This window comes from Numenius arquata, chromosome 17 (genome assembly GCF_964106895.1).
Source record: "Numenius arquata chromosome 17, bNumArq3.hap1.1, whole genome shotgun sequence".
In the NCBI taxonomy this organism is placed as follows: domain Eukaryota; kingdom Metazoa; phylum Chordata; class Aves; order Charadriiformes; family Scolopacidae; genus Numenius; species Numenius arquata.
In genome coordinates this window covers 8846605-8860741 of record NC_133592.1, presented here as the reverse complement: position 1 = coordinate 8860741, position 14137 = coordinate 8846605, and the positions used below count along the sequence as shown (strand labels likewise).

General features: G+C 40.0%; 1 protein-coding gene across 4 annotated transcripts in view; it reads left to right on the top strand.

Moving 5' to 3' along the window:
* Window positions 1-14137, top strand: part of TNRC6C (trinucleotide repeat containing adaptor 6C) — a 100979-nt gene that overhangs the window by 79178 nt on the left and 7664 nt on the right. For 3 of the 4 annotated variants that reach the window (XM_074160151.1, XM_074160152.1, XM_074160154.1), the window contains 8 exons: window positions 4249-4398; window positions 5650-5796; window positions 6255-6377; window positions 7698-7781; window positions 8105-8336; window positions 10104-10271; window positions 11380-11571; window positions 11719-11862. In XM_074160151.1, coding sequence (XP_074016252.1) covers window positions 4249-4398; window positions 5650-5796; window positions 6255-6377; window positions 7698-7781; window positions 8105-8336; window positions 10104-10271; window positions 11380-11571; window positions 11719-11862 — 1240 coding nt within the window. Of the gene's footprint in view, window positions 1-4224; window positions 4399-5649; window positions 5797-6254; window positions 6378-7697; window positions 7782-8104; window positions 8337-10103; window positions 10272-11379; window positions 11572-11718; window positions 11863-14137 lie in introns of all 4 variants that reach the window. The other variant, XM_074160153.1, reaches the window with a different exon arrangement.

The following is a 14137-nucleotide window of genomic DNA, read 5'->3' as shown; positions in this document are numbered from 1 at the left end:
TAAAGTTCATTCTTAACTGTGACAAATCTACTTGCTGATGGCAAACTTTAATGAATATGTTAATTGAAAGATCTCTCTCCTGATGAAGCTCACAAAATTCATGCATGCATGCCAGTTAACCTTTCCTTTGCTAGAGTAACAATATTGAGCAGTGAAATTATTGCCAGAGAGAGAGGTGCATTATGTGCAGCATGATGCATAATTATGGAAACATATGTTAAACACAACTATTGAGAAGGGAGTACTAAAATCATTAATATTCATACAGCAAGTAAAATCTGTCAGTCTAGGCATAATCTGTCACTGTGACTTTACTATAACAAAGGAAATAATCCCAAACTATATTTATTAGCTATCAGAGTGTTGAGCAACTTGCTAAGTGAATTAAGCAAATATAGTTTCTACTGTATTCTTACAAGAACAGATATTCTTTCCAAATAAATTATTTCCAGATTTACAGCTCATGCCACTAGAGCAACTCCTCTTCTCCAAAACCTTTTTCCCCTTTAAGGTATGATTTTGGAGGATGAGCCTGGAGCTGTCTCACTTCCTGCTCAGGTCATCCTGTCTTCTCAGGTATGTCTTCTCACTCCACCTATAGAGTGTTCTTCTAAGCACAGCACAAAAAAATGTGCTGGTTTGCTGATCTGTGCTGGCCACCTCATCACTGAAAATCTTGAACCGTACAGAGATGTCACATAATTTTTTAACACAATCAGATGTGAGCATTGAACTCTGGACCACTGTATTAGATGTGTGTGATCAAAAGTCAGGTGAGGTCTCTGAGGAGAAGTACTACCGCCCTGCTTTGGTAGGAGCTCAAGCTTGCCTTCTGGTAGGCTTCTCTTGGTTCCATGGCAGACTTGTTTTCTCTCCTGCTCTCCTCTGTCTTTGTTTTTTTTATGCTTTCTCCCAGACTGACGAGGGAGTCCTGTCTTCCTTTGACCTGATGCTGCTTCCAAACTTTCTCCCAAATTCTTGAGCATAGAGGAGACTCTGAAACTGTCGCCTTACAAATTAAGTCTCCTTTCCACTACTGTCTTATTCACTGATCAGCTCTTCTTCTCTGCTGTTGAGAACTACAGGGCTCCAAGTCTTGATGCCTGTTGACTGCAATCACGTTCTTCCAAAAATATCCTGACTAGGCTTTTTCCTTCTTTCTAATTCAAGCATAGTGTTTGTTGCGTTTTTTCAACCTTGTCCTTCACATTCTGATCCCATTTGTCTCTGGTGAATGTGATTGCTTTTTGTCTTTGGCATAAAGAATGGGATATTTCATCATTATGCACAAACACTCTTGTAGGCCCTTGTCTACAAAAGAATCTAGATCACTAGAATTTTAAGGTTGTCTTAAATTTTTCTTTCATCTTCTCTGCTTCCTGTGATCCCAGTGATTGTTTCTTTTTTGAACTTTCAAATAGGGAAAGCTTTTTCATATTCCCATATTTTCAAAATTAAAAATACCAACGATGAGAACTTCTTTGAGTATTGCATTTTCGGCAAGTTGCTTTTGCCTGTACCTGACTCCTGTCAGATTTGAAGAGAACTTAATTTGAGGTGAGTTTTTATTAGGTTAACTTTGTCTTTTGGAAAAGGTTTTTTCTGTTCTAAGAAGTTATTAATGTCTTTTTTCTGCTAACCACTTCTGTAACTGACTTGGTATAAAGACCTCTGGCAAATTCATCAGTCTCGCATCTGTCCGTTGGGACACTTTGATTCATGAAGTGGCAGTTGTTGGCAGGTGACTGCCAAAGATTCCAAGAATCCTCTGCTAAATTGTCCATATCTCACAGGGCTAAAAAATCTTTGAGTAATGCCACTTGCATTCTGTCATATTTGGTACATGAGGCTATTGTGAGAGACTTTCCAAAGTCCTAAAAGTAATGTACAGTTGAGCACCAGTGTATTGCTTTTTGTTGGATAACTGTAGAAGGACATACTGCTACCAGTAGGATTTTACAGTTGTGTCAAGTCCCTTCAAAAAAAAAAGTTAAATCCAGTGCTGGATTGAGCATGATTTTGACGATTCAGATATAGGGGATTTGTTTCATTGATTACCCTGAGGGAGAAACGTAACATAAAATTGTAAGAAAATCAATGAAGAGGAAAGGTTAGGCAGAAAATATTCTTCAGGATACAATTATTACATAAAGGAGCTTGAAAAATAATGGACCACAAACCACCATCAGCAATAAAGGTGTCCCCCAGTCTAGGTTGAGAATGACTGAGGAGTACTTCATGTTGACCGACTCAAATGCTTTATGTGAAATGAATTGATTTCAGCTTCACTTACAAAGCACAGGCTTGTGCAGCACAGTTGGCACCTTAGGATAAGTTCAAATAAAAAAAAAAAAAGGGACAAAGTGAATGTGAACTGTGTGTTATAAACTTGCCACAGAGACCTTTGCTGCAGTCCAGCCAAGGAATGCGCTTGGGAAGGTGGCCTTGCAGCAAGGGTCCACCTGTCCTGGAAATTAGATACCTGAGTCTCCCGTGTGGCTTGTCCTCCACCGGCCCGGGCACTGCCTGCTTCCAAAATGAGGAAAAGTAATGTCAATGAGACAAGACTTGAATCAATTTTGGGAGCAGGGAGGGATTGCGTTGGTCTTTCATGGTCAGTAGGTCTGTTCCATAGGAAACAATGGCATCTGAAGGAGAGAGCAGGCACCAAGCTTGAAATTATTTTCACTTTAAAGGGGGAAGGGTAGAATTGTAAACATATGTCTGTGATCTAAGGAGAAATCCTTGAACCTGTTACTGTCATGCAAGCTGCAGTTGTTTGTGGAGTGTGACTGATGTCCAGCAGAATGTAAAATATCTTGAGCTGAAAGGCCTTGGGGATATCATTAGAAAATGTCAGTGTCCCCCTCAGGATAGTCAGATAGCATGTCAAGTGTCACTCTGCCTGATAGTGAAGAAACTTTTTCTTTGCATCAAAGGAGAGCTGTTGAAAATGCATTTTTCAGGATTAACTTAGAACATAAAATTTACGGAGCGTGCTTGCAGCATTAGGTCATTTGTTTGGGTATCTGGTTAGTGAACTGGGCTGCTTTTTTAACGAAGGAGGTCTGTCAGTATCTCACAATCTTCTGGGGCATTGAATTTATTGGTTGAAATAACCTAGCTCCTCACCTCTTTAAAAGCCTTTCTTTGCAATGAATATATTGCCTGAAAAACACCAGTCCAGCACATTGCAAATTAAAGATTTTTCACTCTGCCTGTTTTTGGAGCTCTACTTTGTACACAGTGTTATTTGATCATGCTTGCCGCAGGCTTCCCAGACATCAAAGCACAGTTTGAGATAGAACTCGGTACCCCACTGTAATACTAGCTAGATATCTACCTGTTTGATTGGGGATTATGTGATTTATTTTATTTTCTGACTTGCTGTTTGCCCCCCGTGGGGGCTGCCTTCTGTGCCTCGTATCCATGTTCAACCACGGTTCCTTACAGCCCCGTTAGCAGAGGGGGCTCCTTATGTCTTGCTAAAATCTGCCGCCTCCTGGGGGACGTTCAGGCAGCGTCTTAATCGCTTTCCTAGGAAGGCTGCGCAGACAACATTATCATTATTGGTTTTAAGTATTTTTGTGTTCATTGGGTGTGTTAAGAGTGCAATGTTTCATAGTGGATAATAATAACTCAGTGCTACGTGAATATTAAATTAAAAGAGGCTCGTGTGTCTCAGTCAGGAAAGGGGATCAATGCAAAAATGCTTGTTTAAGAGCAGAGCTATGATGCGGAACCAAACGCAGATTGATACTAAATAAGCTGATCTGGCCTTTCCCAAGTTCTGGGTTGGCACAACCGGTGTGTGTACGTCTGTGCTCCGCTGCTGAGAGTTCAGCAAACTCACAGAAGGCTTCCCTGAAATGTGCTGGGTCTCCTCCCTTTCCGCTTTTCAGTCTGGTGGAGAAAATAGGAGAAAATCTAAGGGGGTCAAAGGCGCTGGCCGCATGATAGCTCTGCCATCAGCTGCTGGAATGCCCCCTTTCCTGCTGGAGAGGCGGGTGAGGGTGATTGTGCATTTGTGGATTAAGTGCGACAAAGTAAAGAAAAACAGTAGCTTAATCCTATTTCTCTCTTTCTTCTCCCTTCACTCCATACTTTTCATTCCCTGTTATTCATACCTTTTTTTTTTTTTAAATATTTTTATTCATCCATGCCCTTTAATATTTCCATGGGCCACTGTTTTGTGCGCTGTCTGCTCCTGGGCACCGCACGCAGCTCACCCTTTCTTTCTCCAATCAGGATGGCGGCCTAGTGGAAGAACCCACTACTTCACCATTTTTGCCTTCACCAAGCCTGAAGCTCCCCCTTTCAAACAGTGCACTCCCTAATCAGACCCTGGGCGGGATTGCCTCAGGGCTGGGCATGCAAAACTTGAATTCTTCTAGACAGGTAAGGCCGGAGGGGGAGATCCCAAGTTGAATTTCAGCTGGCTTGGACTCGCTGCTGGTGCCCGTCGCTTCCCCTGGGGAAAACGGTGCTTTAAACAGAAAACGCGTGCAACATCTTTGTTCACGTGAAATATCAGTGGAGAAACTACCTGCTGTGTAAACATTGCACGTTATAGGACATAAAACAACTGCTTAGTTGTAATTAGCCTGCTAATTACACGCATCCATTGAGAAGAGACTAGTATTATGGATTTATACCGCTGAACCCTGGTATAGCTCTGCCGTGATTGATGTGCGGTTTCTTTTTTTTGAGGCGTTGCTAATTGTCACAGACTCTGAAGCAGAGACATTGTTCTAATTCGTCTTTCCTGGCTGGCATAATTATTCAGTGATGAGATGGGTGAGAAGTGATGGGGGCTTTTTTATTCCTGCTGTAAGTGTCAAGACAGCTCATAGCTTTGACAGCTGGTGAGAAAAAAACTGCACTTCTTGCACCTCTGGTCAAATTGAGCACTGTGGCAGAGGGATGTTGTGGCCCCTGGGTAGAACATGCTGAAAGGGAAAGAAAAGCCAAGAAGCGAGAGGGAGGGGAAGATACATAAACTCCATGAGAGTGAGAGCTCATAAGCTACTGTTGATTATGAAGAGGTTATTTTTGCCATATAAATTGAAGTTCCAGCAAAGATAAGAAATAACAACACAGAAAAACTCTTATGTCTCGTTCTAAGGTGGCTTTTATTACAGATACTCTTTTAAAGTTAGTTTTCAATAGGCAGTACTTGTCCATTAAGCATATCTTTCAGAAGCAGAGGCTGCACTAACAGCATGTCCATTATCAGGAGCTTTGTAAAATGTCTAAGTATAAAAACTGCCTAGATAATTTAAGGATTGGGGTGCGGTGAGTTTAATGACTCCATTCTCCTGTTCCTTGCTACCCAAATACAAACATTTTTGGCAAGTACTTTTCATTGTTCATCTTGTGACCCTCTAAGGTTATGCATCCTTATAAAAGCGATCTTCCAACTTTTCTTCAGGCATCTGTACAAAGTTTTGCAAGTTTGGGATATCGGGTACATAGCGATCTTTGCCGTGCCCCATGGTAAACCTGCCTGTCAGTGCAGTCTGTATGTACTGGTGACTTTATCCCTGCCCGTCATAATCACTGGGGATAAGGACTGCACAGATAAGTAACTTCCAGGTTATGTGTTGAGTGGTGACTTGAAATGCCAATGTCTGTCTTGCCCTGCTGCAGATACCGAGTGGCAATCTGGGTATGTTTGGCAATAGCGGAGCAGCACAAGCCAGGACCATGCAACAGCCGCAGCAACCGCCAGTGCAACCTCTTAATTCATCCCAGCCTAGTCTTCGTGCTCAAGTGCCTCAGTTTCTATCCCCTCAGGTTAGACAGCCTTGAGTTTTCTCTTTCCCTGGACCTCTTCCATATTCACTCTCTTCTCTGTATGCGTTCTGTCATGCTCCTGAGGCTTAGCAGCTACTGTTGCTTGGCTCTGATGTATTTACTAGCCACTAAGCTTGTTACATGGGTAAGTTGTTCTCACGTGTATACTCTCTGTTATCTGTGTGAGCACATTCTCTTGTTCCTTTTTGCAAAATGTAGCGTTTCTAGAGAGCTGAGAAGTTTGTTCTCAGCCCTTTTTCTACAAATGGAGGTCTGGGTATGCTTATTAAGACTCGTATTAGAGCCTCTTGTTAATTTTTTGATAGTTATAGTTCACGGTATTACTTCTGGTGGTAATAATATTTTCCAGCTGATGTCTTGTGTCTCTTATTAATGGCTTACACGGTTGCCAGTGGTAAAAGTAAATGTACAATGTTTAATACACTGCTCTTTCTTAGGTTCAAGCACAGCTTTTGCAGTTTGCAGCAAAAAACATTGGTCTCAGCCCTGCACAGTTAACCTCGCCAATTAATAATCCTCAGCATATGACGATGTTGAACCAGCTCTATCAGCTGCAGCTGGTAAGTTAAAAGACATGGCAAATAAGCTCTTAATCAGAATTGAAGGCATGAAGATAAAATAAGAGAATGGCTAACTAAATTTTTAAATGAACATGACAGATCTTTAAAACAATCAGATGCTGATTTCTTTAGTAGAGTTTCTTTTCAAAGAAACAAAATCATGTTTTTTGCCTCAGGCTTTATAAATAGTCATTTGTGGAATAATTATTCTTTACAGCTGATCAGTGGAACTAAAAAGTCAGTTGTCTTGTACTGGTATGAGTAACAGTATATTCTCAAAGAACAGGAATCTGGGTATTACATGGCGACGTATGGAATTGATTGACCAACTGGGAAATTTGTGTCACAAAGAACAAGAGAGAAATCTTGGCAGGGCTGGTCACCTGAGTTACCTGGACAACTTCCTTCAGTTGCCTTACTAAATAATAAAGTGTACAGTAAATTTCCTTTAGTTAATTGAATGTATATTAAGCACATCATGTGATAAGAACTGCTTGTCTTTTAAAACTTGTGTACTTTTGCTATATTTGGAAATGTTACATTTATATATGTGTGTGTATATGAAAAGATACTGCTAACAGTAAGTCAGTATTTGCTAGGGTTAAACGTGAAATTGAGGGTGACAAACTTAATTGCTGATCTTAATGTACTGGTCAAACTCTTCTATTAGTAACAGTGTTTGATACTATTACTTGTTTCTGGTTATGTTTCCTAGCTTTGAGGAACACAGCATTGATCACATGCCATGGTAATACTTGAACAGTACCCAGCTACTTGAAACATATCTGTACAGAACTCCTTTGCATTTTAAATTCACGTGTTTCAGAGAAACACCTTGGGAAAAAACCCAAATCTGACCAGTTAACCACATGAAAATCGTGGAATTTTTCTGGAATAAAGCAGCACAACTGATTAAATCCAGTGTTGTCAGAACTCAGAGGGGCCAAAACAAAAATAACTCTTGGTATTCATCCTATTTGTATAGTATTATAAACTTCTATTTTAATTTTTGCTTTGTGTTACAGTTTTTTCAGAATAGAAACCCAAGGTTCCTAACTTTAATGACCACTTATTGCTCACAGACTTACTCATCAGGTTTTTTTATTGATGTGTTTGGTTTAAAAAAAACAACCAACACTGGATTTAAACAAATGTATTATAAAACATGTGTAACAAGATTGTTACTTTTGCTTCATTGACTGCTTTCAGAAAACTCCAATGTTTCTGTCTTCTATCTTATAATTACCAGAGCAGTTCAGGCAGGCTTGTTGGGCTTATTGTGTGTGTTAGGACCTCTGACCTCTCCTTTCTGTGCCGTAGGCGTACCAACGTTTACAAATCCAGCAGCAGATGTTACAGGCTCAGCGTAATGTTTCCGGACCCATGAGACAACAGGAGCAGCAAGTAGGTTTTCCTGCCAGTTCAATCTCTCCATTAGAGTTTGGTTTCAATAGCTTAAAGAGATTGTACTACATTATAGCAAAGCAGCTAAAGCATCCTTAGAAACAATGATATAGCGCATAGCTTGAGTATTGAAAAGGAAAGAGTGCTGGAGTAAAACTGCTATTTCGCAGCATTCTGTTACTGGAGGAAAGCTCTTCAACCCTTAATACAGTCAGTTTTTAGTTGTAAAGAGACCTATTGTGTTATTTCGCTGTAGAGAAAGGCATAAGAAGTCTGGTGTCTTTTTGTTCAATTGAGCATTTATTGATTCTCTTTCTTGCCAGGTTGCACGTACAATCAATAACATGCAGCAGCAGATCCAGCAGCACCAGCGCCAGCTGGCCCAGGCCCTGCTTATGAAGCAGCAGCCTCCCCCTCCGCATCTCTCTTTGCACCCCTCTGCAGGCAAATCAGCCATGGATAGCTTTTCACCCCATCCCCAGGCTCCCGGCCTTCCTGACCTGCAGACCAAAGAGCAACAGTCTTCACCGAACACCTTTGCTCCTTACCCTCTTGGTGAGTGCCCTCCATTAAAGCAGTTCCATAGGAAACAGACAGAGAGAGTATATTTCATTAATTCAGCATCTAAATATTTTGCTCTGCACTATAAAAAATACAGAAATAGAAAAGCTGTGTTTATTAATTAATGTTGAATTGCCAAAACAAAATCATGGTCCTACATGCCTGCCTGGTAGCTGCTCAGGTGGGCTGTATTTCCTCACCTGTGCTCTGCCTACAAATACTGAAACAGAAGATTCACTAAATTAACTATCTACGTATGTCACTATTTATAAACTAAATACAAATTAACAGCATCATGTTGCAAAACACACAAACGTCTTACTGATAAACAAGAATATCATCTGGAAGTCATGCCAAGTCATCTTTCCACTCTAGCCAGCACCGGTAAGGTATCAGTTTTGATCAGCGTATTTAAAGAAAGGTCCAGATCAGTATGAAGGAATGCAGAGAAGAGTGTTGTGCAGACAATTAGAAGTTTCAGAAAGGTGGCTGCTAAGGAAAAAATGAAATCTCTCTGCTCGCTTTAGTCTAAAGAGAAGACTTGAGAGACATGCAGGAATCTTCAGAAAATGTAAAAGATAGCAATGAAAAGTTTCCTTGCATATGGCTAATGCAAGAGGTAATAAACTTCAGTTGCATAGAAGGAGATCTAGTTAAACTTTAAGGATCACTTATTTGCTTTAAGCAAAGTAGAGTACTGGAATAAATTATCCGGGAAGTTTCTGAAATCTTCTTCACCAGTCATTTTGTGGTAGGTTAGACGTAGATCTGTCAAATGTGATTGATGTCAAAATAATCGATTTGGCCTTGAGACAGGGTGAACAGAACAACCTTTCAGACCTGTTTTCTCTGTGATTGATGTATGCTACAGACTTCATTTATGACATAAAGGAATTAATTTAATCTCTTTATGCCTCTCTTTATACTGTGTACAATAGAATTGCCAGCTTTATCTGCCATGCAGCAGTTAAGAAGGTAATTCTGGCTGCTGTGCTGAGCTGTTAGAGCAGGGAGCATCAGAAGGCAAAAGAATTTATTAATTAAGGCCGAAGTCTAGAGGTTCTTATCATATCTCAGCTTCCTGTGAACATTCAGGATTATATATCAAAAAGGAGCCAGATTCGTGTCACAGAAGCATGTCAAAATTATTCCCTAAATGTAGTCTGAGTGATTTTGTTCTGTGTATACTAAATATGTGCCCAAATCGTACAGTACCTGCTCTGATGATGTGCCCAAATAGTACAGTACCTGCTCTGATGAATAGCAGCTGTTTGTATGACCTTTTAATTAGTTGCTTTGTGTGAGATTTTAAAAATATTGTTAGCAAAATGGCAGACATCACGGGGGAAGGTGTGTGTGCTGAAGAGACCTAAGGAATATTTTTGGCTTAGCAATGGAATGCTGGAAATTCTTCACTGGTTTAAACGTAGCATTCCAGCGCTTTCTTCCAGAATGCCTTTTCCGAGCCAAGTGAAGAGACTGCAAGTAGAAATACTGACAGCTTTAAAATATTATCCATACATATTTTTCCTTTTTTCCTTTTAGCAAAGTTTTAACATTTTCTGATTTCTTGGGAGTTATATTGATGTTCCTGTAAAAGCAAAAGTTCTTGACAGCAGACTGAAAATGTGCACAGTAAATTACTACATACGTACAATTGTCTGAAAATCAATGTTTAATAATTTCTCTAGCTGGAATTCTTTAAAAACATCTTTCATCCTCTAGTATGTTATGGATCTCTAATGACCTGTTTCCCCTTAGCTGGACTGAACCCGAACATGAATGTAAATAACATGGACATTACTGGTGGTTTGTCAGTGAAGGACACTTCTCAGTCCCAGTCTCGCCTTCCTCAATGGACACACCCCAACTCAATGGATAATCTGTCTAGTGCTGCTTCTTCACTTGACCAGAACTCCAGCAAGCACGGTATGTCGCCTTTAATCTCTGTGTCAGGCTGGTTTTTTGGGACTGGAGTCATATTGCAATTGTAATTTTTTTTTTTTCTCCTAATGTTACTATTTTCGGTAGGTGCTCAGGAATGGTTGGTAACAAGTGCCCTTTGAGACTGTGGCATTTTAAAGATGATTTCTGTAGTCACATTCAGCAATGCATTGAAGTTCTCTCGCTTCCTACAATGTAGGAATGTTTTTTTCATTTTCTGAATTTTGTTGCTCAGAACATGGAGTTCAAGTAAAACAAGTCGTTAGTGTTGGCAAAACAAGTCCCACAAGCTTCCCCTTGCTCCAGATCTGCATGCCTTCAATCCAAAAAAACTTTACGTTGGCTTTCTCCCACAATTTTTCCAATATCATCAACCTTTCATAGCCAGTCCCGTACAAAGACGTGATGGATTACCTAATTACCCACCCTGGGAGTTCAGAGCACAAACTTCATATTTTTCCAGAAGTTATTGCTAATCTGTTTGAACACCTTTATCCCTAATGCCTCCAGTATCCTGAGTCGTTTCTTCCTATATTTCCTGTACCAAGTTTATTGTTAGAACATGGTGCTCCATTAACTTTATTGTATCCTGGATTTTATTTTGAGCAGCATGAATTATTTCTTTTACAATAGTTTTTCATTCTTTGAGTAGCTGTACTGCTGCTGCCAAAATTGTTGTTTGAGAGTTTGTAGGAACATGAGAAAGGCCATTTCAAATCGTGCACCACCTAGAGATGGATGAGAAGGGGGCTTGCCTACAGTGATATTCCTTAGTATGCTGTCTCAGCAAATTCCTATTTACCATCAGTTTAATGATATGAATTGATTAGTGTCTTTTTGACACTAGTGTAATCTGAATTTCTTTAACTTCAGTGTCTAGATTGCACCAGCGGTGTATCTCACAGCTTTAATTCCTAGTAAGGCTTCGGAGGCTGTTAAGCCTTGCTTACTGTGTTATTATTTTAATTTTCTTTTTTGTCTTTGTAATACAGAAAGAAAATTAAAAAAGAAACAAAATACAGGGACTGATGAAATTCCATACTCAAAATTGGTCCCACTCCTAAACAAAGCCTTTCCATTTTGTTCATTACAGGTGCTATACCTGGAGGTTTAAGTATTGGTCCTCCGGGAAAGTCCTCCATTGATGACTCTTATGGCCGGTATGATCTGATTCAAAACAGTGAATCTCCCGCCAGCCCACCCGTAGCTGTTCCTCACAGCTGGTCACGTGCCAAAACGGATAGTGATAAAATTTCCAATGGTTCCAGCATAAACTGGCCACCAGGTAACAACATACAAAGTGTTTGTGTTAAAGTGATGTCCTTAAACTCCGTTGTTGGTGTTATTTATGGAATCCTCATCTGGCTTTATGTACAGGAACTTTGGAGAATAACGCCTTTATATACTCTTATTTTTACTCTCTTTGAAACAGAGTTTCATCCAGGAGTGCCATGGAAAGGACTCCAGAATATTGATCCTGAAAATGACCCTGATGTCACTCCTGGAAGTGTTCCAACTGGGCCTACCATAAACACCACGATACAGGATGTTAATCGCTATCTTCTCAAGAGTGGAGGTAAACACGCAAATTACTTTCACATCTGTTTATGCTTTCATTTTCTTTCCAAAAAAGTTGACTTCATATATTATGGAAGCAGTATATTTTCACATGTAATCCTAGTCTAATAATGCTTCTGCTCTGAACTTTCACTGAAAATCCAGAAAGACTTGATTTAAATGTGGAACTAAGAAGTTTCTGGTTTTCCATGGGAATGTAAATATTTTTATGGTGGAAAAGTCTTGTGAGATGTAATAGAAACTTCTGTGGTCACTGGAAGTTTTTGTAACATATAACACTTTGTTTTGAACAAGATTTCCCTCTCCGTACTCACCAACCGCTTACACTTCCTGAAACGCTCGGAAGACACAATCCCAAAGTTCCACGCTTGTTGCTGAGGCAGTGGGCTTCTGTCACGCTAATTAATTGTAGCTTTGTTAGAAGACCAATCAGCAAAATAAATTAGAGCTGGTTTATCCAAAAACAGTCAAAAAAACAGAAAAAATAGAGAACTGACTAGTGAACTAGCATTTCCCAGTGCCATTTCCATTCCTTTTGTCCGTGTAGTGTTGACTCCAGAACTAAAAGGTTATTCTCTAAAACAATAAGCCATTGGAAGTGTGCTACTTGTTAAACTAGATGTACTGAACGTGGATGAAGGGAAGGAGGCTGGGTTTAATTGTGATCAGCGTGCTGAAATAGGCGAGTGATCTGTACTCCATTAGAGCACTCCAATATACGCAAGAATTGTATAATCAGGACCTGCCAGGATTAAAAACCTGGATTTTGTTTTAGTAGTTACATCTGTGTTATCTGCGTAGATTGTAAATAATTTTTTAAATTGTAAATGTGTGCTTGAAATGAGTTTCCAGCTCTGGGCTTGTTAACTCAGGCGAAGGGATGTGAATGGTGAGGGAAAGGAGGCAGGGGATTTCGTTGCCTTGGAGGGTTTTAGCTGTCCCTTGCCAGAAAGCAATCTTTATTTGAGCTGAAACGTGAAGTATTTGTGTGCATGAGTAATGTTGAACTAGCTTTTAATGACCCAAATGTACTTCAAGGGGCCGGCAACCCGGATGGTTTCAAGTTATAAAAAGGAAAGTATAAAATTCAGTCACAGTTCAGATGCGGTGCACCTGAGAAACACCCCCTTTAGGCCAAAAGCCAAGCCCTACAGAGCTATACCTGTCAATTAGACGACACCTACTACAGGCAGTAGATATTTCTAAGTATTTTTGCTAGGTATTTCCTTCTTTGTAGAAGGAAAGTGTACATTAGCTCTGTTTGTGTATAATCTGTCTGTAGAATGAAGAAATAATAACACTCCTTAGAGGGAGTCAGTGCAGATGATCTTTGCAGAGTCAACAGGCCCTCAAGAGCCAAAACCCTCTGAAAAGCAGTGACTGTTGGGATCCGTCTATGCTTCCTCTCCTCACTAGCTTTTTAGCTTGTTAATAATATAATAAGAAATATAGTTGCTGAATCTGTTTCTTTATGCTCATATAACTAGGTGGTTTTTAGGTAAATTTACCTCTTACTGTCAGTACCCCTCCATTGGGGCTTGGAAGAGACTCTCTCTTTGAATCCTGCAATCCTGCTGTAGCCTATACTGTCCTTTCACTATACACTTAGAAACACACAAAACTTAAGCTTTTGGGTTGATTTTTATTTTACACTGTTTGCTAATGAAGCTTTGCAGGATGAGGTACTGTGAACTGAAAGTCTTAGCCATGTGGAATCAGGAGCAGTTTCAGCTTTGTGGGCATATGGGCCTTTCAATCTGGTATAGTTCCCTCCCTCCTGCCTGGGGAATAGATTGTTTCCAGAAAAGGCCTTGATATGGAGTTACTTTGCTTAAGACTGATGTCTGTGTTGGTGTGTCCTGTGGAGCACAGTGAGTCTTGATAAGGTGAAGTTTGGTTGGTTGCTGTTCTAGTAGTCTGCGTTTTTTATTGAGCTGGGATGAGATTGTCTTTTTACTTTCTCCCCTCTACCTCAGTACAGCGCTCTTTTCCAAAGACCTCACCTATTTTTATTAGTCAGTTAAAGATGTTTCAGTATCAGAGTCCATCTATGTATGTCAGGAATGGTCACCCAGGATACATACTTAATTCTGTTGGTAGCTAGAGAGAATACTACCAGCTCTTCTGGTCTTTATAATGAAGATATTTTATGTTCAGTTTCTTTCATTTGCTGCCAGTAAGGAAATTATATGTATGCTTAGATAGCTCCCCAGATTGTAAATGATTTACCAAGATGATTTCAGGCTATTTCGTTTAATGTTATCAGTTTGAGA